Consider the following 23661-nt stretch of genomic DNA (forward strand, 5'->3'; position numbering starts at 1 on the left):
CGTGTCAAATCATGAGGTTTTGGCTGCAACAATGGCACACTAGGAAGGAGATCATCTCTGCAACTGTAGGCTCCTTCCGTCTATACACAGACTCCTTGACTATGGGAGCTGTGGTAAAAATGAAGAGAAGGCACCTCCTATCTATACATAAGCTCCTTCTTGACTGGAGGACTATATTATAGTGTACGATGATAGAAAATGACCACTCTTCCCACGTGAGAAGCTTTTTAGATTGAAATTTGAGAGATAAAATAGTGAGGCCCATGAGCCAGAGCAGATAAAATCTCATATGTCGAGTCATGAGCCCTCAGCCACAACACTTGATCTCCCAACCTCTTCATCCTTGGAGGCCCATAGTGACAACTAAGAACTAGAACACAACACACAATCAGTAATAGAGAAATATCTGAAACAAGCTTTGTTTCAGCTTTCTTGATGCTTTGCAAACTCCTCTTGTATCCTTCCTAGGCTTTGAAACAATTGACAGCAGGTCAAATATTCTTATCAAGCCTCCCTTTTACTTGAAAAAAAAAAAACTCTTGCGATTATCTTTTCCCCAAAAGGAGAAAAAAACCTCTTAGTTGAACCTTCTCCAAACCCAGGTTCTTGTGACCTCATCCCCACTTTTGCTTATGCAGTATCTCAGCAGATCTTCATCACCTGAAAGCCTCCACCTCCGACTTACCTCAAGGTCAATTTTGATCGCAATATGGTTGGTAATAGTGGTGAAGTTGTGCTTGTTATCGATAGACCAGAGTCTAGATTTCTTGCTGCTGATGGTAGTCATCTCTTCGAGCCCACTATCCTGAGAACAAAGCTGTGGGTGGTTTGGACTGGTATCATCTTTGTGAAACTGATTTCGAAGGTCGATTCCCTTATTATAGAGGGCAACTTGGCTACGATTGTAGCTGATTGTAAGGTCATCAAAGGGATGGCTTCACAAACCCACTGTTAGTCGATATTTGAAGATTTTTGAGGGGTGCTATTTTTGTGGATATTTGGCATATCTATAGAGAGGCAAATAGTATCATGGACTGGGTCGCATCTTTTATTGTAGAGTACTTTGGTGATGTTTTGTAGACTGATCAAGAGTTTGCTATTGGATCTTTTGGTGATATTTTACTTTTTGATTTTTCTGAATGTGTTCACATTAGATTTGTATCAATATTCTATCTTAGTTAAAAAAAAAAATTAGGTATTCTCGGACCTCAAAGGAGGTTGTTGTTGTTTTAATTTTTTATTTTTTTCTAAAAAGATTGTTGTCGTTTTAAGAAAATTTTTTTTAATACCAATAAATAGATAGATAAAAAAAAAATTAAAACCTTTTTAGATGAATAGGCTGAAAGAGATCTTTTTGATTTTCAAATCAACCAGTAGGTTGATGCATACATGGGTCTGTGAATTCCGTGAAGAGAGAGAAGGAATGGCGATAGAGAGAGAGAAGGGAAAGGCAAAATCAAGGGTTTTTAAGGAAAGGAAGGAGAAGCTTCTACAGAGCCTTCAACGGAGGTAAATTTCTTGATCAATCCAAGAAGGGTAGAGGAGGGTGTTGAGTAGCTGAGCATCGGAAGAGTAGGGGGTCTTTTACCCCTCTGGGGAAGGAGAGTTCAGATCTATTTTAAAAGAAAGTACGATGGAGCAGAGTTTCGGGGTGGGGAAAGGGTACAACCAAGGAAAGGGAGAAGGAAACAAGTACGTCTAGCAAGGCAGAGAATCAGTCATCTCCTGGGAACTCGTCAAATGGAGGGAAGGTAAAGATGACAGAAGCAGGAAGAACATGGGCTCCAGTTGTACAAGGGGCTAGAAGATTCCGGTGGGAGACATCTAGGGCTTCCGAATAAGATATAGAACCTCTGGAGAAGGCATTCTCTCAGGTGGTGGTTTTTGAAGATGAAGAAATAGAAAAAGTAGGAAGTGGCAAACAGCCATTTTGGGAAAATTTTTGGGCAAGGATTTTTCAGTGGATTAATTTCATCCAAAAAGAGATGAGGCTACAATGGAATGTGGTGGATGATTTTCAGGTGACACCATTATCAGAAGCCATGCCAGTGTTCGCATTACCATCAGAGGGGGTGAAACAAAGGAGACTGACAAAAGGACCATGGACACTAGCTGGACAGTTGCTTGCTATGGAGGGGTGGCGGCCCAACTTTAGACCCGGGAAGGAGAAGCCAAGGTATGCTTCAATTTGGCTAAGATTACCAGATTTACCTCTGGAACTATGGGAAAAGGATATGATCTGGCCCGTTCTTTTGTAGGTAAAAGATTTACCCATGAAACTATATTTTTCTAGGTAAGTATTTCCCAGGTAACATTTAGACAGGAAAATAACATACCTATGTTCTTTTATACATGGGAAAGTGGCTTTGAAATCTGTTATCCATGTTCTTTTGCATTATTACTTTCCCGGGTAAGTTGCTAAACTTTATCCATATTTTTCATAATACCCTTTATGCTTCTTGGATCAAATTTGATAATTTATTTATAAAGCTTAATTTTTTTTGTATTAAACTAAGTAATTTTTTTTGTACCAAAACCCCCCTAACCCACCCCCCAGCATCCACGTCTTCCGTCTCTGCCCCCACATTCGCGTCTTCCCCCTCCCCCAGAGACGGAACGGAACAAAATTACGGAAAAAAAAAAACAGAGGCAGAAAAAAAAATTTATAAAAAAAATTTGATAAGATAATTTTGCTTATATACCTTGGAGGATTCAAGAAAGCAGAACCACCACGGATGAAGATGGTAATGATCAAAGAGATAATGAGAAGAAGAACATGAACTAAGCTTTGAAAAAAATAGTCTGAGTTATCAGGCATTAACGATAGAGGCATCGAAAACGAGAAAAAGAATATTTTAGGAATAAAATTAAGAGATTACTTTACCGGTTGATGGAAAAATCATTTAGCCATCCCTTGGATGGGTAAAATTTTCCTCCTATTTCATGGGTAAATGCTATCCATGGAAAATAATTTATCCATCTTGAAATCTGTGAGAACATTGGTAAGTTGGTCAATAGGAAAGTTGACCAACTTTTCCATGATATTTACCCACAAAAGAATGAGAAGATAGCTGCTACAGCTGGGAAACTGTTGTTTTTGGATGATTGCACGGCAGCCAATGCATGAATGGGATTTGCCCGGGTATGTGTTCAGATACATCTGTTGAAAAGCATTTGCCCGGGAGTCAAGTTTGGCAATCAGAGAGAAAACATTTTGGCAGGGATTCATTTATGAAGATTTACCAGACATTTGTTACAGTTGTGGAAAAATTGGGACAGTGATGGATGAATGTGAATGTCATGGACAAAAGGAGCAGATGCAGAAACATGTGCATGGGCCCTGGTTTAGAGTGGCAGCAAGAGTACCAGTACAGCCAGAGCTTGGATCCAGGAGATCACCCACACCTCCATCGGCAACTGGAGGGGAGTCGATCTAAGAAACCGAGGAGAAGAGCCACAGGAGAAGTTAGAAATGTAGAAGAACAATAAGGTAATATAACTCACTCTAAGCTTGCGCCTTTGGACTAGGATGGTGAGCAAGGGAAATATCCACAAGCAATGGACCTGGTGGTTTCGACTTTAGGGAGGCAGCAATACTGATCGGCCTTGGTCTGGAAGGAGAAGCATAAGCGGTCTCCACCGAAACCAGAAGCAGTCAAATCCCAAGGGTCTGAATCCCCACCACAGACCAAGGTAATTGTCTTAGAAGATAGTGAATCAAATACTGGAAAAGCTGAGATTGAATCTCCAATGCCGTCTAACCTTGCACTAGCGACGGTGAAGAGGGAAACAAGGAAGGCTGTGTTGATCAATCCTGATAGCTCTGGTGAAGCACGGTTGGAAGGATCAACTGCATGTCGTGCTTTAATATCACTTGTTGAGATAGAAAGAAAGAAGAAAGAGCAAAAAAAATCATAAACAAATCAAGATAATATGGATTGATCTCAAACCTATCTTCACGAAACGTGCAAGCTTCATTATGAGAGAAAAAAATCAAGTAAATATAAGAAAAACTCACCACTCAATCTTTGTACAAATATCTCTCAACAAGAAGCCTCCAAATTCTCATAAAATTTTTTTGAAATCTCTCTTAAAGTCTCTCTGCATAATCAGGATATCATCAGCTATCTGACACAACAAATGGCTCGTCAATCGGAGCGATATAGGCTCCAGAATCATCAAAACAGTATTATACTAGGATATCAAGTCCAAAACAAATCCTAGATCAATTTTGGACCGTTCGATTGTGATTGGCTCGAATCAGAGCCGTCCGATTATGCATAATCAGCCCTCTAATCTCCTGCTCATAGTCAGCATAAATTATGGCCATCGGATCTTCATCGGATCGGCTGACAGCCGTTCGATCGCACCAAAACATAGCCTTAATCAAATTCGGATTCACCTCAGTCATCCGATCCTAACCGGTGGCTCTCTGGGTGTCAGATTGTGCACTTCACCAGGCCATTAGATCGCGCATGAAGCTTATCTTGATCGTCTGTTAGCGCCAATATCTCTTGTCATCAGATCGCTTCTACAACAATCTCTGCCATTTGGTCCATGCGTGGCTAGTAGACCGCGCTAAATCTCGATCCACGATGGATCGAGCGAGCTGGCGCCCATGCTTGTGGGCCGCACGCATCCCTATGCTGGTCCAATGCCAGCACATTGCCTGGCCTGGCCCATGCCACCGTCGGCTTGTGCCGGCCTGTGGGCTGTACCAACTGCTCCTAGACTTTCTTCGCGTGCATCTTTGCCGTCTGGATTTTGTTTAGACTATTTTCGAGATCGTTGGACTTCGTTCATCATCCTGGGTCTCGTTCTGGGCTTAATATAGATTGAATCTTGAGATAATTTTCTCAACAATCTCTATCTCGACTCAATATTCAGCCTCCACTTGTCTTTAAGAGTTTGTGATCCATCTGGCCCCCACGTCCTGGGGCACACCTACTGTCTTATGGATGGGCAAATGTGGAAGTTAAGCCAAGCAGCTCATCCCATCTCCATCATGGACTGTGTCCACTCTGATCAAAGATCTGCTCAGGGAAGTCTCCTGCGATAATAAGAACTTCACTCTTCGATGTCACTTTTTGTTATTCCGAATCTCGCATCTTATATCCAATCCACCTCCATCTGGAGCTTCACCTCACACTAGACTCCTCTTGGCTCCTGAAGCTCTACCTCGCATTGGACTCTCCATCAGATATTAATATCCTCTCATCCTCTTCTCATGCTCCAGAATAACCCTATCACCCTGCATAACTTTCAGGATTCCATCACCAGCTACCTATCTGTAGCCGTTTGAATCCAGTCACCTCCATGAGATAAGATTCCTTTTGAAATTGGATATATATCGGACCTCACTTAATCTCCTCACTGCACCATCGTGTGTCCTCCAGCTGATCGTTTTAGTATTTTTGATTGCACAACTCGATCCATCCGACAGATGAACAGTGCCCTCACTACTCTCCAAAGAGTCAAATAGCTCCTCTCTGCAATATACATGATGGATGTATGTGGAATCTAAAATCTACTGCTGGAAAGAAGCAGATATCTTATCAGATATCACTAGGACATCATCTTCTGACTCGTTAGTGGTCGTCACCACAGTAGTCCTCATTCAATCTCTGAGTTGAGGGCAATCTCTGACACAATGTCTTAACTCATCACACTAATAGCATTTGATCTTACTAGGGTCCCTCGTCTTGGATTTGAATCATCCTCCTCATGATCCTCTACTGCTCCATCTACTCCCACCTGCTCCTCTAAAAATCATCAAAGCTGAGTTGCTGCCATCTGAGCTTGAAGCCTGGTTCTCCCGTCTGAGAACCTCATTCTGAAGAATCATTGTGGTGGTTTCGTCCATCTTCATGATGCTCTTTCTCACTAGAAGAGTAATCATCAAGGACTTATACGAAAGAGGAAGCGATACTAGCGAGATCAATGCCTCGGTCTTCTCCTCAACCTGCTCATCTATACTGAGAAGATCAGTGAGAATCTTTTGAAAGTAGCTGAGATGCTTATGCACGTCCTGTCCCTCGCCCATCTACAGTTGGTAGAACTATCTCTAGAGAAAAAGTATTGGTGAGAGACTTCGCCATATACAACTCCTCGAGTTTCAACCACAGCATCGTCAGAGAAGTCTCATCAAGTATATGAATCACCACCTTATCCACTAGGTACATATAGATAGTATTCATCATCTGCATCTGTAGCTGCTCCTAGATCGTTTCTTTTATGGTAGCCGGCTTCTTCTCATTTAAGAGAGCGTCGATCAATAGGTGTTAGATGAGCACATCCTTCACCCTCGCTTGCTACAAGAAGAAATTACTCTTTCCATCGAATCGATTGATCTCCATCTTGATTGTGCTTATCTTCTCTATCTCTAATTTCGATCAACACCATCTCTGCATGAATCATTTGGTACCGCTTATCCATGGTAACCAGATTTTGATACCAATTGTTGTATTCTAATACCACTTATTGAGGTAGGAAGAAAGAAGAAAGAGAGAAAAATATCACAAACAAATCAAAGTAATATGGATTGGCCTCAACTCTACCTCCACAGGCCATGCAAACTTCACTATGAAAGAGAAAAAATCAAACAAATACAAGAAAAACTCACCACTCAACCCTTGTATAAAGATCTTTCAATAAAAAGCTCTAAAATTTTTATAAAAGCTCTCTAAAATCTCTCTTGAAGCCTCTCTACATGATCAAGATGCTATTAGCTATCCGAGATAATAAACGGCTTGTCAATCGAAGCTATATAGGCTCCAGAATCACCAAAACAGTATTAAATTAGGATATCGAGTTCAAAACAAATCTAGATTAATTTTGGACCATCCGATCATGATCTGCTCGAACCAGAGCCGTTCGATTGTGTAGAATCTACCCTTTGATCTCCTGATCACAATCAGCATGAATTATGGCTGTCGGATCTTCATCGGATCGGCTCATAGCCATCCGATCATGCCAAAACACAGCCCCGATCAAACCCATCAGCCGTCCGATCTCGATTGGCCGCTCTCTGGGCCATCGGATCACGCACTCCATCAGGCCATCAAATCATGTATGAAGCTCATCTCGACCATCCGTTAGTGCCAATATCTCCTGCCTTCAGATTGCTTCTAGAGCAATCCCTGTAGTCCAATCCATGCACAGCTGGTAGACCGTTCCAAATCTCGGTCCATGGTGGATCTCGTGGGTTGGCACCCATGCTCGTGGGCTGCACGTGCTTGGGCTGGCCCAACATGCTGCTGGCCCAATGCCAGCGTGCTGTTGGGCTTGGCCCGCACCGTAGCTGGTCTACACCGGCTCGTTGGCCGTACTAACTGCTCCCGAGCTTTCTTCACGCGTATCTTCACCATTTGGACTTCGTTTGGGCCGTTCTTGAGCTCGTTGGACTCCGTTCATCGTCCTAGACTTCGTTGTGAGCTTAATGTGGATCAAAACTTGAGACATTTTTCTCAACACTGCAGCTACTGCGGAAATGGCTCTAATGCAAAAGACCAAGTTGGGGGAAGAGGGTAAAAACTCTGCAACCCATTCTACTTATGTTTTCCAATTACAGCATACATTACAGAATGTTTTTAACAATCAACAAGAAGTTGGGTGTGGTCAGGGTTATGGTCAAACCCCTCATATGTTACAAGATATAGAAGATAGTTCAGTAGCTAGAATGGTTGATAAGGGGAAGGGACTGAGTTTGGGGGATCTTTCAACACCAAATGAATATCTTAGTGTGGAATTGTAGGGGGGCCAGCAAAACCGTCTTTTAAAAAATATGTTCGTAATATATTAAGACAATACAAGCCGGATTTATGTTGTTTTTTGGAAACCAGGCTATTAGTGGATTCTATTTCAAAAATTCAAAGGTGGCTTGGGCCTGTTTGGAATCTTTATATGATTCCAGCTATAGGCTTATCTGGAGGCATGGTAATAGTGTGGGGGATGGACATGGGAAATATTACTTTTGTTCATCAAGATAGATATGTTGCATATGGGTAATTTCTCCTGATTCGGGCCCAAATTAGATTATAGCAGTGGTGTATGCTAGTAATTGTGGAATACAAAGAAGAAATATTTCGAATTCCATAACTCAAGTTATCCACATCAACCTACCAATGGTAGTAGTGGGGGATTTCAATTGTATACTTTAAGTCAGAAGATAAAAGAGGAGGCAAACAGTTTAAAATAGATGGGGACATTCGTGAATTTAGAACTTTTATTCAAAATACTAGACTCATTGATTTGGGGTTTGAGGGATCTAAATATATTTGGTGTAATAATAGATTGGGTCTTGCTAGGGTGTGGAAGAGACTTGACCGAGCATTTGCAACTAAAGACTGGTTTGATAATTACCCTGAAACCAAAGTGAAACATCTGGCAGGATATGCCTCTAATCAAAGTCCTTTACTTATCTCAATGATGACCAAAAGAATTATAGGAAGACCCTACTAAAGTTTGAAAAATTTTGGCTTCAGTGCGTAGGTATACATGAGGTGGTCAGACAAAGTTGGGAATGTCAAGGACATGTGATATCCCAGCCAAAACCCAAACGAAAAAAAAAAAAAAAAAAACAGAAAAACAAGGGAGAAGACTCCCGAGTCTTCTTCCTCCTCTCGCCGGCTCCCAATCGGAGTCGGAGATGAGATCCCTCCGGTCCTATTTAAGGAGGAGATCTCTCCTCTCTCATTTCCACCAAAAATTTTAAGCTCAATCGGCGGCAATCGCTGGAAAAATCCCGCGGAAGACCGTCCCTGTGCCGTCCAATTGCTCGCCGGAAAAACCTCGCCGGCGACCGAGGTAAGCCTCCTCCTCTTCCTCTCTCCTCCCCCTTCCTTCCCGTGCCGATGTGCACGCTCGCCGGCGACCGAAGTCGCCGGATTTTGTTGCGGAAGAATCTTCTTTTTTTGCCGTTTTTCCGTCGTCGGTGGTCACCGTCGACCACCGGTTTGGCCCCCTCTTGCCGCGGATCGCCTCTCCTCCTGCCGATGGCCGTCTCACGCCGACCACGCCGCCGGCCGGCCACCCAACGAGGGGACCTCAAGGTCCCCTGTTTCAGCCCAAAACATGCCCACGGGAAGAAGAAAAGAAAAAGAAGAAGAAGAAGGAAAAGAAAAAGAAAAAGAAAAGAAGAAGGAAAAGAAAAGAAAAGAAAAGAAAAGAAAAAGAAAAAAAGAAAAGAAAAAGGAAAAAAAAAGAAAGAAGAAAAATAAAATAATAATAATATAATAATAATAAATAGGATTTTCTCTCCTCTCTCTTCCATGAAGAAAAAAAAAAGAGAGAGAAAGAAAAGAAGAAAGAGAAAAATAAAATTAATTAATAAATAATGAGATAAATAATAAAATATGAGAAAGAGAGTTTCTCTCTCTTCCCTCTCTCTCTTCAGCCTGAACTAGTATTTTCTCTCTCTAGAATTGGACTTTCTCTCTCTATTTTCTCTCTCTAGAATTCTCTCTCTAGATTATTTCTCTCTCTTAAGATTTCTAAAATTTTGAGAAGAATGATGATGAATTTAAATGATCCTCGTGATGGATTTTTGATCTGTGATCGTCGGATGGTACACCGACATCCACTTTGATCAGATCAGGTATTTTTAGATTTTATTTCTCATGATCTTATTGAATTATCCACATGATAATCTTAGCATGATTTGATCTGATCGATCAGATTAGTTGAATCATATTGTCTGTAGAATTCAAGATGAGTTTTCTCTCTCTAGAATTTTCTCTCTCTAAAATATTCTCTCTCTTGATTGATTCTCTCCCTAAAAAAAAGGTTAGTGAATGAAGAAATTTCTTTTAATAAGTCTGATCTGATTCTAATGAACCCTGATCCATGATTGTCAGACAACGTACTGGCACCCACCCTAATCAGACCATGAATCTTTAGATTTGATCATCCATGATTCCGATCTAGCCATGACTTGATTTGATCACATTGATTTCACCAATCGAGATATTGGACCCATCGTAATGTTGGATTGTGTTTACCTGATCAATTCGAATTGTACCTCATGAATTCTCTCTCCTCTGATTTTCTCTCTCCACTTGATTTTATGAAATCGATGAAGAAACCTTGGTCCTATCACTTCGAATCCGATTTGATCTGATAGTCAAACTTTGGATCGTTTAGGTCCTAATTAGATTTTGATTAGATGAAATTAGATGATCGGACCCAATCTAAACCGTTGAAATATGGTATTCGTATTCTTTCTAATTATTCAAATTGATTCTGTATAGAATTGTGGATGTTTGACCATGGATATCGCGATATGATCTACGAACAGAATTTTTGAAAGAAAATTTATAGAATTATATGGATTTATTGGAATGCGTTCGAGGTAAGTAATGTTTCACTTTTTCTAGATTTATCGGCAAATTATAATGTATTTTTCTGATATGATTTGTGAAACGATACATGAATTGGATGAATGGTATTTTACTATGAAAATATCTTATTTGAAATGTTACGATGAAGCATGATTGAACATATTGATTTCGTGATGCATTATATTGATTGATTTCGATATTACATGATTATATGTTTTATTATCGAAATTAGAATATGAAATATGATTTATGAAGAATTATGATATAAGAAACATTATGAATCGACAACCTGACTATGTAAAGGACCCCGCCAATGGGGGCATATACGTTGGCAATTGATTGTCCTGAGAGTTTATGTCACCAGCGAGACCAGCGACATGTCGCCAGAGAGACCAGCGACAAACCGCCAGCGAGACCAGCGGTTCCAAAGGACATGGCTGCCAGATGATTCGCAGCCTACCGCAAGCAGATACGCGGTATTATGATCCTGCCACAGGGAAAATATGGTCATAGCTCATGGTTGACGAAAAGAAATTGAAGAACAAAAGAAATTGAAATCTCGAAAGAAACTTGAATTTTTGAAACAGAAATGAATTTGGCATGAATTATATTGCATAATTAAAATTGATTTCGAATTGATGAACTCTATATGCTTATTTTCTATAAATGATTATTTACTTAAATGCCTGATGAAATCTGTTGAGAAGTGATCATTGCTTACTGGGCTGTCTAGCTCATTACCTTTTATTTTACTGTTTTTACAGATGTTGAGGAATTAAGATGATACAAGATATGAATGGAAGAGTGATCAGAAGCAGAATCCTTATACTTTTATTTTAGGTTGAAAGTCTTATTGAATTTGGTGTAAGACCTATGAATCATTGTTAAATTTATTAAGATATTAAAAAAAAAAAATTTAGGTCATTATATTTTAGATATTTAATTGTTGACTAATTATTTCGCTGTTGTTTTAGGATAGTATGATAAGATGCCTTGCATGCTTATGGGAAGAGTTTTCTATGAGTATGCGGCGGTTGCCATGACCCTCGATTCAAAATCTCGGGTCGGGGGCGTGACAATTAAAGTGGTATCAGAGCATAAGTGAATGAATTATGAAACATAGAATCAGATATAGAATGGGTGTAAGTGGATAGACACCAGAGACATTATAGTGTAGATCTTTGATGATTGTAGTGGGAGAAATATTTATAAATTTTGATTAAACATTGAGATTATGTATAAAAGGATCATAAGAGATTATGACATATGGAGTTTGAAATATGATGGATGATCTATAGATCATGATATGATTAGTTAGATCTTGATCGAAAGTAATCACAAAAGGATTGACATAAAATTTTATTGTGCATTATGGTTATTAATTTGATCATTGATTATTCAAGTGAATCGTAAGTTCAAATTCGATGTGAGAATAATACTATGATATTACTTCTAGTTGAGAAGTTGACTATTATTGGCAAGATAAAGATTTGATAATAAAATATTATTCCAGAATGGGCTAAGAAAAATCTTTTATGATGCTTGATTGGAATATTTATTGAAATTGAACTTGGTATGTGGATCATATATAAAGTGGCATATTAGGATGAAGGCATATTTGAAGATATTGCAAAGAAGCCTATTTCTTATTGATGAAATCGATTATGAGGTTGTAGAATATTCATCATATTGGAATCTTTAATCATCATCCTTAGATCTAGAAAATAGATCTTATTATGTCGCTTGGAGACTACATGATGTGTATGAAATTTCAATTTAAAGATTTCGTATCTAAGTTGATCAAGAGATTTTCTGATATTATTATTGAGATTGTTAATGAAAAATTGATATCTTTAGATTAAGATAAAAGATCTGATATTTCAGATTAAGGGATCCATGTGAATTTACAATTTAGAAATTTTGGATTTAGAAATTGATACGGAGTTCTTTTGCTTTTGTTAACAAGGTCCCTAATTGAATCTACTATTAAATAGAGATTTGATTTTTTTTTTTTTTTTTGAAGCTTGTATGATTGTTATAAAAGGATATTTGATAGATATTGAAGATCCTGATGATAGAAACTTTAGAAAAAAATAATGATTTGAAATTCTTATATATTCTGATTATGTCCAAATTTGGTGGAGCATCGAAGGATTTTTTTTTTCTCCATTAATTTGACTTATAAAGATTTTTGGTTTGAAAATTATCGAATTGAATTGATATGAGAATTGAGATTTGATTCATATTGATTATAGTAAATTTATATGATGGTTTAAATATGATATTGGACTCAAGGGTTAATCAAGATTATTGTACACCAGTAAAGGTATGAATGAGAATCGAAAGTTAATCTTTGATTTCAATTGAAATTTAAAATTTTCGGATAAAGAAATAATATGATCAAACTTTTTTTGGTGAACCTAAGAAATTTTGATTGTTAGATCAGAGTGCGCAGCGGAAGCATGGTAATCTGAACTACTTTGAGTAAGTCAGGAATGTTGACCCTTTGAGTTAAAGAATTATGATAGATGATATGGTTTGATACAAGAAATTTATTGATATTAGAAAGAATAATATTTTAAAATTTTGAATTATCTTAGATATCCTAATGTGATTTTTAAAAGTAGTGCTTCCACCTACTATGCTACAAAAATAATTAGCATCCTAATTATAGGATGAGTGGACCTTTGATTTTTGATTTTAGATTTAGAATATTTAGAGATAAATTTTTTCTATCCTAGAATTAAATTTTATAATTCTCTATTTATTAGGAAGAATTTGAGATCGTTTATCGAATGATGATTTTGATCTTAGATTAGTATACTCAAATAATTATCTCCAGGGTATAATGAAATTTGAAGTTAGAACTCTTTTGATTATTATTATTTCTCTGACTAAATGAAAAAGATTGAGGTTATCTATTGATATTGACGATTGTTCTACAAAAGATGGATTGGAGTTATTTATAATTTAATTTGATAATGAATTGATTAATTAAGAGTTGTTAATGTTTAGATAAAGAAAATTGATATACTTAGAATAGAGACATTGATTTTGATTATAAAAAAAATATAGTTTTGATTTAGATCAATTTTTGAGTTATTGATTTTCATTATGGAATGACTTAATGATAAAATTTGCTTCAAGAATTAGAATATTTAAGAGTTTGAGGGTTTGAGTAAGAAAATTTCGATGACTAAAAATAGTGATATTGATTTCAATCAACAATGGTGATATTGATCTTTATGAAATGACTTAATGATGAAGTTGCATCGAGAAATAAAATATCAGAAGTTCAGAATGAGATTGAAATGATAAATCTTCAACCTTTGAAAGTATGAATAAGAGAAAATATTTTTAAATTTTGATTGATTGGGATATCGTCAATGATTCATAGAAGTATGTTTTCCTATCTTATGATGGATTGAAATTAAGAGTGGTTAATATTTTGAAATAAAATAAATGATGATGAAGAATGAAGTTCTTATGCAAGAATAGAGACATTGATCCTCTTCTATTTACAAGAGATAGATTTGATTTTAATTTGAGTCATGAGATATTGAATATTAATTTTTACAGGAAATAAGATCATAATTTCGAAATCTTGAAACATTGAAAATCTTTGAGACATGGATCTTGATAAATAAGAAAATGAATGGTTCCATATCAGATCGATATTAATGTATTGACTTTTTCCTTATGAAATGATTTAAGAATGAATTTATATCAAAAATTAGAATATTAAAATATTTATGGATGAGATTCAAGTAAGAAACTATGAAGACTCAAGCAAGAAAAATTTTGAGGACGAAATTTCTTTTAGAGGGGAAGAATGTGATATCCCAGCCAAAACCCAAACGAAAAAAAAAAAAAAAAAAACAGAAAAACAGGGGAGAAGACTCCCTTCGGGAGTCTTCTTCCTCCTCTCGTCGGCTCCCAATCGGAGTCGGAGACGAGCTCCCTCCGATCCTATTTAAGGAGGAGATCTCTCCTCTCTCCTTTCCAACAAAAATTTTAAGCTCAATCGGCGGCAATCGCTGGAAAAATCCCGCGGAAGACTGTCCCTGTGCCGTCCAATTGCTCGTCGGAAAAGCCTCGCCGGCGACGGAGGTAAGCCTCTTCCTCTTCCTCTCTCCTCCCCCTTCCCGTGCCGATGTGCACGCTCGCCGGCGATCGAAGTCGCCGGATTTTGTTGCGGAAGAATCTTCTTTTTTTGCCGTTTTTCTGTCGTCGGTGGTCACCGTCGACCACCGGTTTGGCCCCCTCTTGCCGCGGATCGCCTCTCCTCCTGCCGATGGCCGTCTCACGCCGACCACGCCGTCGGTCGGCCACCCAACGAGGGGACCTCAAGGTCCCCTGTTTCAGCCCAAAACATGCCCACGGGAAGAAGAAAAGAAAAAGAAGAAGAAGAAGGAAAAGAAAAAGAAAAAGAAAAGAAGAAGAAGGAAAAGAAAAGAAAAAGAAAAGAAAAAGAAAAAAAAAGAAAAAGAAAAAGGAAAAAAAAAAAAGAAAGAAGAAAAATAAAATAATAATAATATAATAATAATAAATAGGATTTTCTCTCCTCTCTCTTCCATGAAGAAAAAAAAAAGAGAGAAAGAAAGAAAAGAAGAAAGAGAAAAATAAAATTAATTAATAAATAATGAGATAAATAATAAAATATGAGAAAGAGAGTTTCTCTCTCTTCAACCTGAACTAGTATTTTCTCTCTCTAGAATTGGACTTTCTTCTCTACTTTCTCTCTCTAGAATCCTCTCTCTAGATTATTTCTCTCTTAAGATTTTTAAAATTTTGAGAAGAATGATGATGAATTTAAATGATCCTCGTGATGGATTTTTGATCTGTGATCGTCGGATGGTACACCGACATCCACTTTGATCAGATCAGGTATTTTTAGATTTTATTTCTCATGATCTTATTGAATTATCCACATGATAATCTTAGCATGATTTGATCTGATCGATCAGATTTGTTGAATCATATTGTCTGAAGAATTCAAGATGAGTTTTCTCTCTCTAGAATATTCTCTCTCTAAAATATTCTCTCTTGATTGATTCTCTCTCTAAAAAAAGGTTAGTGAATGAAGAAATTTTTTTTAATAAGTCTGATCTGATCCTAATGAATCCTGATCCATGATTGTCAGACAACGTACTGGCACCCACCCTAATCAGACCATGAATCTTTAGATTTGATCATCCATGATTCCGATCTAGCCATGACTTGATTTGATCACATTGATTTCACCAATCGAGATATTGGACCCATCGTAATGTTAGATTGTGTCACCTGATCAATTCGAATTGTACCTCATGAATTCTCTCTCCTCTGATTTTCTCTCTCCACTTGATTTTATGAAATCAATGAAGAAACCTTGGTCCTATCACTTCGAATCCGATTTGATCTGATAGTCAAACTTTGGATCGTTTAGGTCCTAATTAGATTTTGATTAGATGAAATTAGATGATCGGACCCAATCTAAACCGTTGAAATATGGTATTCGTATTCTTTCTAATTATTCAAATTGATTCTGTATAGGATTGTGGATGTTTGACCATGGATATCGCGATATGATCTACGAACATAATTTTTGAAAGAAAATTTATAGAATTATATGGATTTATTGGAATGCATTCGAGGTAAGTAATGTTTCACTTTTTCTAGATTTATCGGCAAATTATAATGTATTTTTCTGACATGATTTGTGAAACGATACATGAATTGGATGAATGATATTTTACTATGAAAATATCTTATTTGAAATGTTACGATGAAGCATGATTGAACATATTGATTTCGTGATGCATTATATTGATTGATTTCGATATTACATGATTATATGTTTTATTATCGAAATTAGAATATGAAATATGATTTATGAAGAATTATGATATAAGAAACATTATGAATTGACAACCTGACTATGTAAAGGACCCCGCCAATGGAGGCATATACGTTGGCAATTGATTGTCCTGAGGGTTTATGTCGCCAGCGAGATCAGCGACATGTCGCCAGAGAGACCAGCGACAAACCGCCAACGGGACTAGCGGTTCCAAAGGACATGGCTGCCAGATGATTCGCAGCCTACCGCAAGCAGATACGCGGTATTATGATCCTGCCACAGGGAAAATGTGGTCATAGCTCATGGTTGACGAAAAGAAATTGAAGAACAAAAGAAATTGAAATCTCGAAAGAAACTTGAATTTTTGAAACAGAAATGAATTTGGCATGAATTATATTGCATAATTAAAATTGATTTCGAATTGATGAACTCTATATGCTTATTTTCTATAAATGATTATTTACTTAAATGCCTGATGAAATCTGTTGAGAAGTGATCATTGCTTACTGGGCTGTCTAGCTCATTACCTTTTATTTTACTGTTTTTACAGATGTTGAGGAATTAAGATGATACAAGATATGAATGGAAGAGTGATCAGAAGCAGAATCCTTATACTTTTATTTTAGGTTGAAAGTCTTATTGAATTTGGTGTAAGACCTATGAATCATTGTTAAATTTATTAAGATATTAAAAAAAAAAATTTAGATCATTATATTTTAGATATTTAATTGTTGACTAATTATTCCGCTGTTGTTTTAGGATAGTATGATAAGATGCCTTGCATGCTTATGGGAAGAGTTTTCTATGAGTATGCGGCGGTTGCCATGACCCTCGATTCAAAATCTCGGGTCGGGGGCGTGACAGGACAGCACTCACCGGAGGCTAAATTGTCTATCATGCTTTATAAAACTAAATGGGCCATCAGAAAATGGGTTCATAGGAGGGTGGGAAATATTTTTAAAAGAGGAGAATAGTTGAATGAAGAAATTTTAAAATTGCAGGAGAAAGAAGCTAATGAAGGTGCACTCAATACACAAGAGCATGGATATTTACTTTCTCTGATCCGTGCTTATCATAGAAACCTTCGGATGCAGGAAACAATGTGGCAACAAAAATCTAGAGTGATGTGGCTAAAAGCAGGGGATGCTAACACAAAGTTTTTTCATAGATCAACAATTTTAAGAAAAAGGAAGAACAGAATCAATACACTACAAAATGAGATGGGGGATTTGGTAGACCAGGAGGAAGGAATAAAGGATTTATTATATAACTATTTTAAGAATAGATGGGACATGCAATTGTTAGAAACTACGGTGGTTTTGTACATGTAGTTTAAAAATTTTTCATAAACCAGTTTTATGTGCAGTGGAAATTATATAAACTAAAACTCTTTTTAATTCAAATCACATACTAGATCTCATCTACAAACCATGCAAGGATATTGATACAAATATGTCACTATGATCTAAAATTTGAAAATAAAATAAAAATCAATAACATAAATTGAAGATCTGATCTCCATATCTGATCAGATCCTGCAGATGTCTAGGATTTACATTTGAGCTGTGCAAACATCCGACTTTTGCTGGTATCTATACGAAGATATCTGATTGAAGCACCAAGGCCACCGGTGTGCTAACACCTTACAGACCTCGCTCTTCAATTTTGGATCTTGCCCCATTGCTATTAGAAATAGTTGAACAGAGCTTTACACAAACCCTTTGTGCTGAATCATAGAGATTCTTCTAGATCACCAAGAAAAATCAAAAACTCTTCTTGATTTTCTTTCTCTCTCTAGGGCCTCTTTCTTAAATCTCTATCTAATGTGGAATAGGGGTATGGAGAGGAAGGGACATGAGGTTGTTAGTGTAGATGAGGAAGAGGGAACAAGGTTGTTAGTGCACACAACAAATGTATAACCACCTCACATAAAAACTCTCCCCTCTTATAATTTTGTCACACAAAAAACCTTCTTTCCCATGCCAAAATTAGATAGAAATCAGGTTAGATAAGTTAGGCTTTATCTCTTATCTAAATAAGAGTCCTCAAGAAACCAAATAACTACCTCTCCATAACCCTTCATGTGCATGCAAGAAAATCAGCGTGAAAATCACCACCCATTTTTCCTTTTTTCAGACAAAGTGGAGTGAAAAGCCTAGGGAATCTGGGTTCAAAGGGTCAGGGTCAATTTGATTCAACTTGAGTCCAAATCAAGTTCAAATTGAATCCAAATCGAATCGAATTCGAAAGACTGTCAAACCTGATCCAATCAGGATTGAAATCCAAGTCTGATTTGGATAATTGAACCTAAATAGTATTAAATTAAATCAAACCTAATTAAATTAAATCTGATTTAAATTAATTAGAACTTCATCCATAATTTAATTATCCCCAATTAAATTACAACACTTACAATTAAGTCTCCTTACTAACAATTAACATTTCCTACATATGTAACACTTAAAAATTAGCAGTTTTCAAAATTCAAACTATCAATTCAATTGATAATTCGAATATGATCCAAGTCATTGATTAGGACATACTTCTTTTGTGTGTGACTCCTCATATTTTATTCTATCTAGTAGTGAGATATACTGTGATCTCCATCATAGTATCATCAAAACTTCTTTTGATGTGCTGGAACGATTGCAACTCACCACAACAAGGATTGTTGATTCAAAAATGATCTTAGTAAGTTCTCACGATCTACTAGGGACGTCTAGCAGCATATAGTGACAATCTAGTAGAATAAAAAATAGAATCTTTAGGTACAGTTATCGTGTAATATAGTCTCTTTATCGTGAGTTTCGACTAGACGGAGGTCATGGATAACTCATCAAACTCCATTAGTTGTATGTTAGATTGACTCAACTTGAGTTCGTTTGTGAATTTCGTAGAAATTTTTTTCAGTATTCACACTTACTCTGATCAGAGATTTTCTGAACTCAGTCTCACGAATCGCATAAGATTACTTTTTTTCTATCAAGATCGATAGATTCCATCTAGGTGCATTCTACTCAAACAACGAATCTGAACCTACTATAGTCAACATACACGATAAGGACCCAAATGATTAGAGATCAAGAGAACGTACAGTCAAACTAAGTAGCCTCACTGTGAATAGCCAATACATCACAGGTCAAAGAATCAGTCATACCACTGCAGCATCGAAAAAATCACTGACGAGTGAGTGATATCTAAGTGGTTTCTCGTATTGATCATGTTCAGTATAAATTATTCTCTAACAACCACCAACACTCTCATCCCAGTGTCTGCTCACTGCAGACTTGAGACTCATCTGTCCGAAAGAAAAGTGATCTATATATCGATCTTAAATGGATTGATCACTATCATCCATGATGATCATATGATTGAAAATATTTAAAAATTAATCACTAATGATGTATATCTTAAATTTTCAACATCTTGAGAATATACAAAATCATCTTTGTTAATTTTTAGGACCAATCATGGACACATACAACATGATTGGTAATAAAAACTGCTTGACAAGTATAGAATCATGATCTAGAGAAAGATATATATCAGTCAAGATTGACTTCTAGGACATGCATCTAACAAACTCCCACTTATACTAAAATCAATTTGCTATATACCTAAGTCCCTTCAAATCAAGACAAGCTTTAGTCTTTGGCTGGCTAAGTGACTTGGGCCCACCACATCATATGTGAAGTCTACTCTCTGCACCTCTATGTATTTCTACTTAAGATAATTGCATATATCTTTGCTCTATGTGCTTGGACTTCTGATGAGATCTTGACTCCTTAGCAAGGACTATGGGCCATTATCCTTATAGTACAACATCATGGCATCCGATGGTATAACATCGAGTTTTGTAATTATCACAAGAATCAGAATACATCCTGCACATCTACAGTATACTCAGCTTTCGTTGGTCGATTGCTTGGAATCTTTCCAATATATTGAGAACACATCGTGATATAGACATTCTACCATCAGCATGAGTATATCCTCTCACTCTTAGCTCTGACCCTTCTTCAAAGATCAAGAATAAATTTTTAGTACTTAAAAATATTTTCAAAGTAATCCAATATTTTCAGTCTGAATTCGACTGATATTTGCTCGTGACTCTCACAGCAAGATATACCAAGTTGAGTACATAGCATGGCATACACCTATGCTCAAGAGGATAGCAAACTCCTCTTGAAGGTTTCTATGCTGAAACCTTTTAGCACCTCTTACATGTACTTTTCTGTGAAAATTAAAACATCCTTTTAGATCTATCTCTATAGATCTTTATTTTCAGAATACATGACGTTTGTCCTAGGTCTTTAATGAACATTCTATATACAATCTTATTTTAATTGATGTCAGCATGGGACACTCTCACTGACCTTCATGTAAACATATGATTCCTTCTCATTTTTTGATGAAATTAAATAATTTAATCACATCATCAAAATGATTATTCTAACTCCGAGATGCTTGCATAAATCCATATATGGATCTTTGCAGTATGATCTCCATCATCGAAAGTGTAATCCATAGGCCGCTCTATATAAATATTTTTTCAAGACATCCATTTAGGAGGACTATCTATACATCCATCTCTCAGTGTTAATATTCAACATCGTCTCATTGTAGGTTTTGGGATCATCTCTATATTTTCAATCTTCTTTAAGAAATACTTTCTCTGGATCCTCTATAAGAATACCAAGTATCTTTCAAAAAGATAGGAGATTCTACTAGATCTATGAGATGGAGGAGGTACTACATGAACTGACTCATCATGAATAGGTTCTACAGGTCCTATGACTCGTTGCTCTTCAGAGACTCTCTTTTCGAGCTTATCCTCTCACTATTTTTAAGAAAACAGCATGATTGCCCACAATCATATTATGAACCATTGAAAAGAAAAAGTCGTATCCCAAACTATTTAGGATGCCCATGAAATGAGCTCTCATAGACCTATCTTCTAACTTGTCTACCATGACATATCTCATATGGTGTGATAGGAATAGATTTAGAGTGAACCTAATTTAAATTTCAAAAAGTAAAGCATGCCTCTAAAGAAACAAAGGTTAAATCAATGATGCTCATGATGGTCTAGATCATATCTCATATAGTGCCATTCCTCCTCTCAAATATCTTATTGAGCTGAGATGTACAAGGAGGATTCTATCATGAAATTATGCTAATTTCTTTGAGTGAATCGAAAAATTTTCTATTTGTTATTGCATCCTCGATCGGATTAAAATATCTTCAAAATTTTTCTGATTTATTTCTCTACTTCCGTCTTAATTCTTTGAACCTTTCAAAAGCTTCAGATTTGTATCTCATATACATACCTATACCATGATTGATCATCGATAAAGATAATAAAGTGGGGATAATCTCTCTTGTCTGGCTCATCATACGTGCCGCACACATTAAATGTATACTAAGATAAGTATCTCAGTGATCCTATCTCCTTGTTCCACAAAAGATAGTTTGATCATTTATCCTCAAAGAGATGATTCACAGACTAGATCTGATTCAATAGTCAATAAGCCCGAAAGCCCATACTTATCCAATTGGTAAATCGTTTCTTCTCCTATATGATCTAGCCTAAGGTACCACATATATATACTTTAGATTTATTTGATTTTTGAATTTCTTAGATCCAATGGCATTCACTATTTGTTCAAATAAGTTCACAAATGTATCACCATGCAAATAATAGAGAACTAAATCCAAAATGATAATCATAAAGGTTAGGTGCCTATGGCCATAGTGCAACTTTTGTGCCATTATCTACTCAAAAGAGTTACTTCACTTTTTCTGTCCTCTTGCTTCCCTTGGACCCTATACTGAAGTGCGTAAACATGTACTAGAGTCTAAAACTCAACTAGAAGAAGAGAAAACTATAAGATAGTTTTAAGCAATTTCGATATACCTTCCAAAGCGTGTCCTAGTTTCTTTAGACTTTCTAGGGATGTATCCCTGAACATTTCAAGGTCTTAGTTATCAATATATTGATCAATTCATTAAGGTGTTATAACGTTTATTCACATGATAGTTTCATAAACTATTCATGCGAATCAGAAAGGGATTGCAGGATCAAATCAACTAGCAACTTCTCGTACGTGGTCACGTCAAGCTTTTCAAGCTCCTCAATATCTTTAATCATCATCAAAAAATCACAATGGATAAATTGTCCATCACGCATCTCATGCACTATGTGACACTGATCACCTAATAACTGTTGCAGATGAGTCAGCATGTCGTTGGCAGTCTACACGTCTTTATGCATGTGTTGGAGTTTATCAACTATGGACTCCAATTTATAGCATCTAACTTTATTGTTATTGTCCCACCATTTGTCAAGTATAACTCGTTGATTATGGATTGGATAAGCTGATGATATAAGGATAACCTAGTCAAGAACATGACTTAATTTTTTAAAAATTAAGAACAATTCTTAATTTTTTGAGCCAGAGTATGTAATTGGCTTCGATTAAGTGGTTGATATCTAGGATTCGAACTAAAAGGTTGGAAGCTGACACTATAAATCGCAGAGATTAAAAATCTAATTGGATGATTGTACTTGTAATTATTTATTTTAGAAACTTTAAAAATAAACATAGGCTCATACTAATTTTTTGAGTCTCTTACATTTCTCGAATGGAGAAACGAAAATCTATACGTAACAATTGGACTTCTAGTGGGTGCTGCAGTCTCACCGATGTACGGTACCTCATCTAACAGTTATTGCTGACACATATACCAATGCATGGACAACTCTTTGTCTAGATGCTTCTCTAAGCATATTGCAGTAATTTGGTCTCTAAGTAATGTGGGCTCATCTAATAGTTATTGACTACACTCTTTATTTAAGCCCGACCCATCGTTCACCAGCGGGAGCAAAATTATCATTAGGTCCCTCACCTAACAGTTACTGGGCCTAACCCCATCTTTAATTTGAAATATCTAATGTCAATAGAGTGGTTGTGCCTTTCCAATGCAAACAAACCACTATGATCATTCGAGAACGATCAACACCAGAAAAGACACCTGCATCTCTACAACTGGTGGAAGACTGTTAGACTTAATATTTAGTAAGGAAATTTAGATTTAGATTTCTTTTAATAGTCACATACATCTGATGTAGATGACTAATCTAGTTTAGATCAGTACATCTCATGTTTGACCAACCTTGTTGGCATGGGTGAACATGAATGACCAAGCAATCTTATTTAATTTTTAATCAATCAAATTGGCCAAGTAAGTGAGATCGATGGAAGAGTCGGCTGATGCTTGTCTTAGGCACCATCAAAATAGTCAGGTAAGCATGCTTATAATTAAAAATCATCGATCGAGCTATCAAACTTATCTTAGACATCAATTGATCTATTAGAATCAAACAGGTTAGCCTAATTACTTAAGCTCGGATCATTGAGTCAAATTCGATCTTGATTTAATCAATTTACATCATATGTGAATCGATTTGATCAACTACAACTA

General features: G+C 36.6%; 1 protein-coding gene and 1 pseudogene across 1 annotated transcript in view; both read left to right on the forward strand.

Annotated features, from left to right (window-relative positions):
- Positions 1-23661, forward strand: part of LOC114914641 (putative disease resistance protein RGA4) — a 170102-nt pseudogene that overhangs the window by 55253 nt on the left and 91188 nt on the right.
- Positions 1384-23661, forward strand: part of LOC105051656 (uncharacterized) — a 28427-nt gene continuing 6149 nt past the window's right edge. Inside the window, exon 1 of the mRNA XM_010932181.4 lies at positions 1384-2176. Within this exon, the coding sequence (XP_010930483.1) occupies positions 1986-2176 (191 nt within the window). The 5' untranslated portion in view covers positions 1384-1985. The remainder of the gene's footprint in view (positions 2177-23661) is intronic.

The sequence above is a fragment of the Elaeis guineensis genome, chromosome 2 (assembly GCF_000442705.2).
Source record: "Elaeis guineensis isolate ETL-2024a chromosome 2, EG11, whole genome shotgun sequence".
Classification (NCBI taxonomy): domain Eukaryota; kingdom Viridiplantae; phylum Streptophyta; class Magnoliopsida; order Arecales; family Arecaceae; genus Elaeis; species Elaeis guineensis.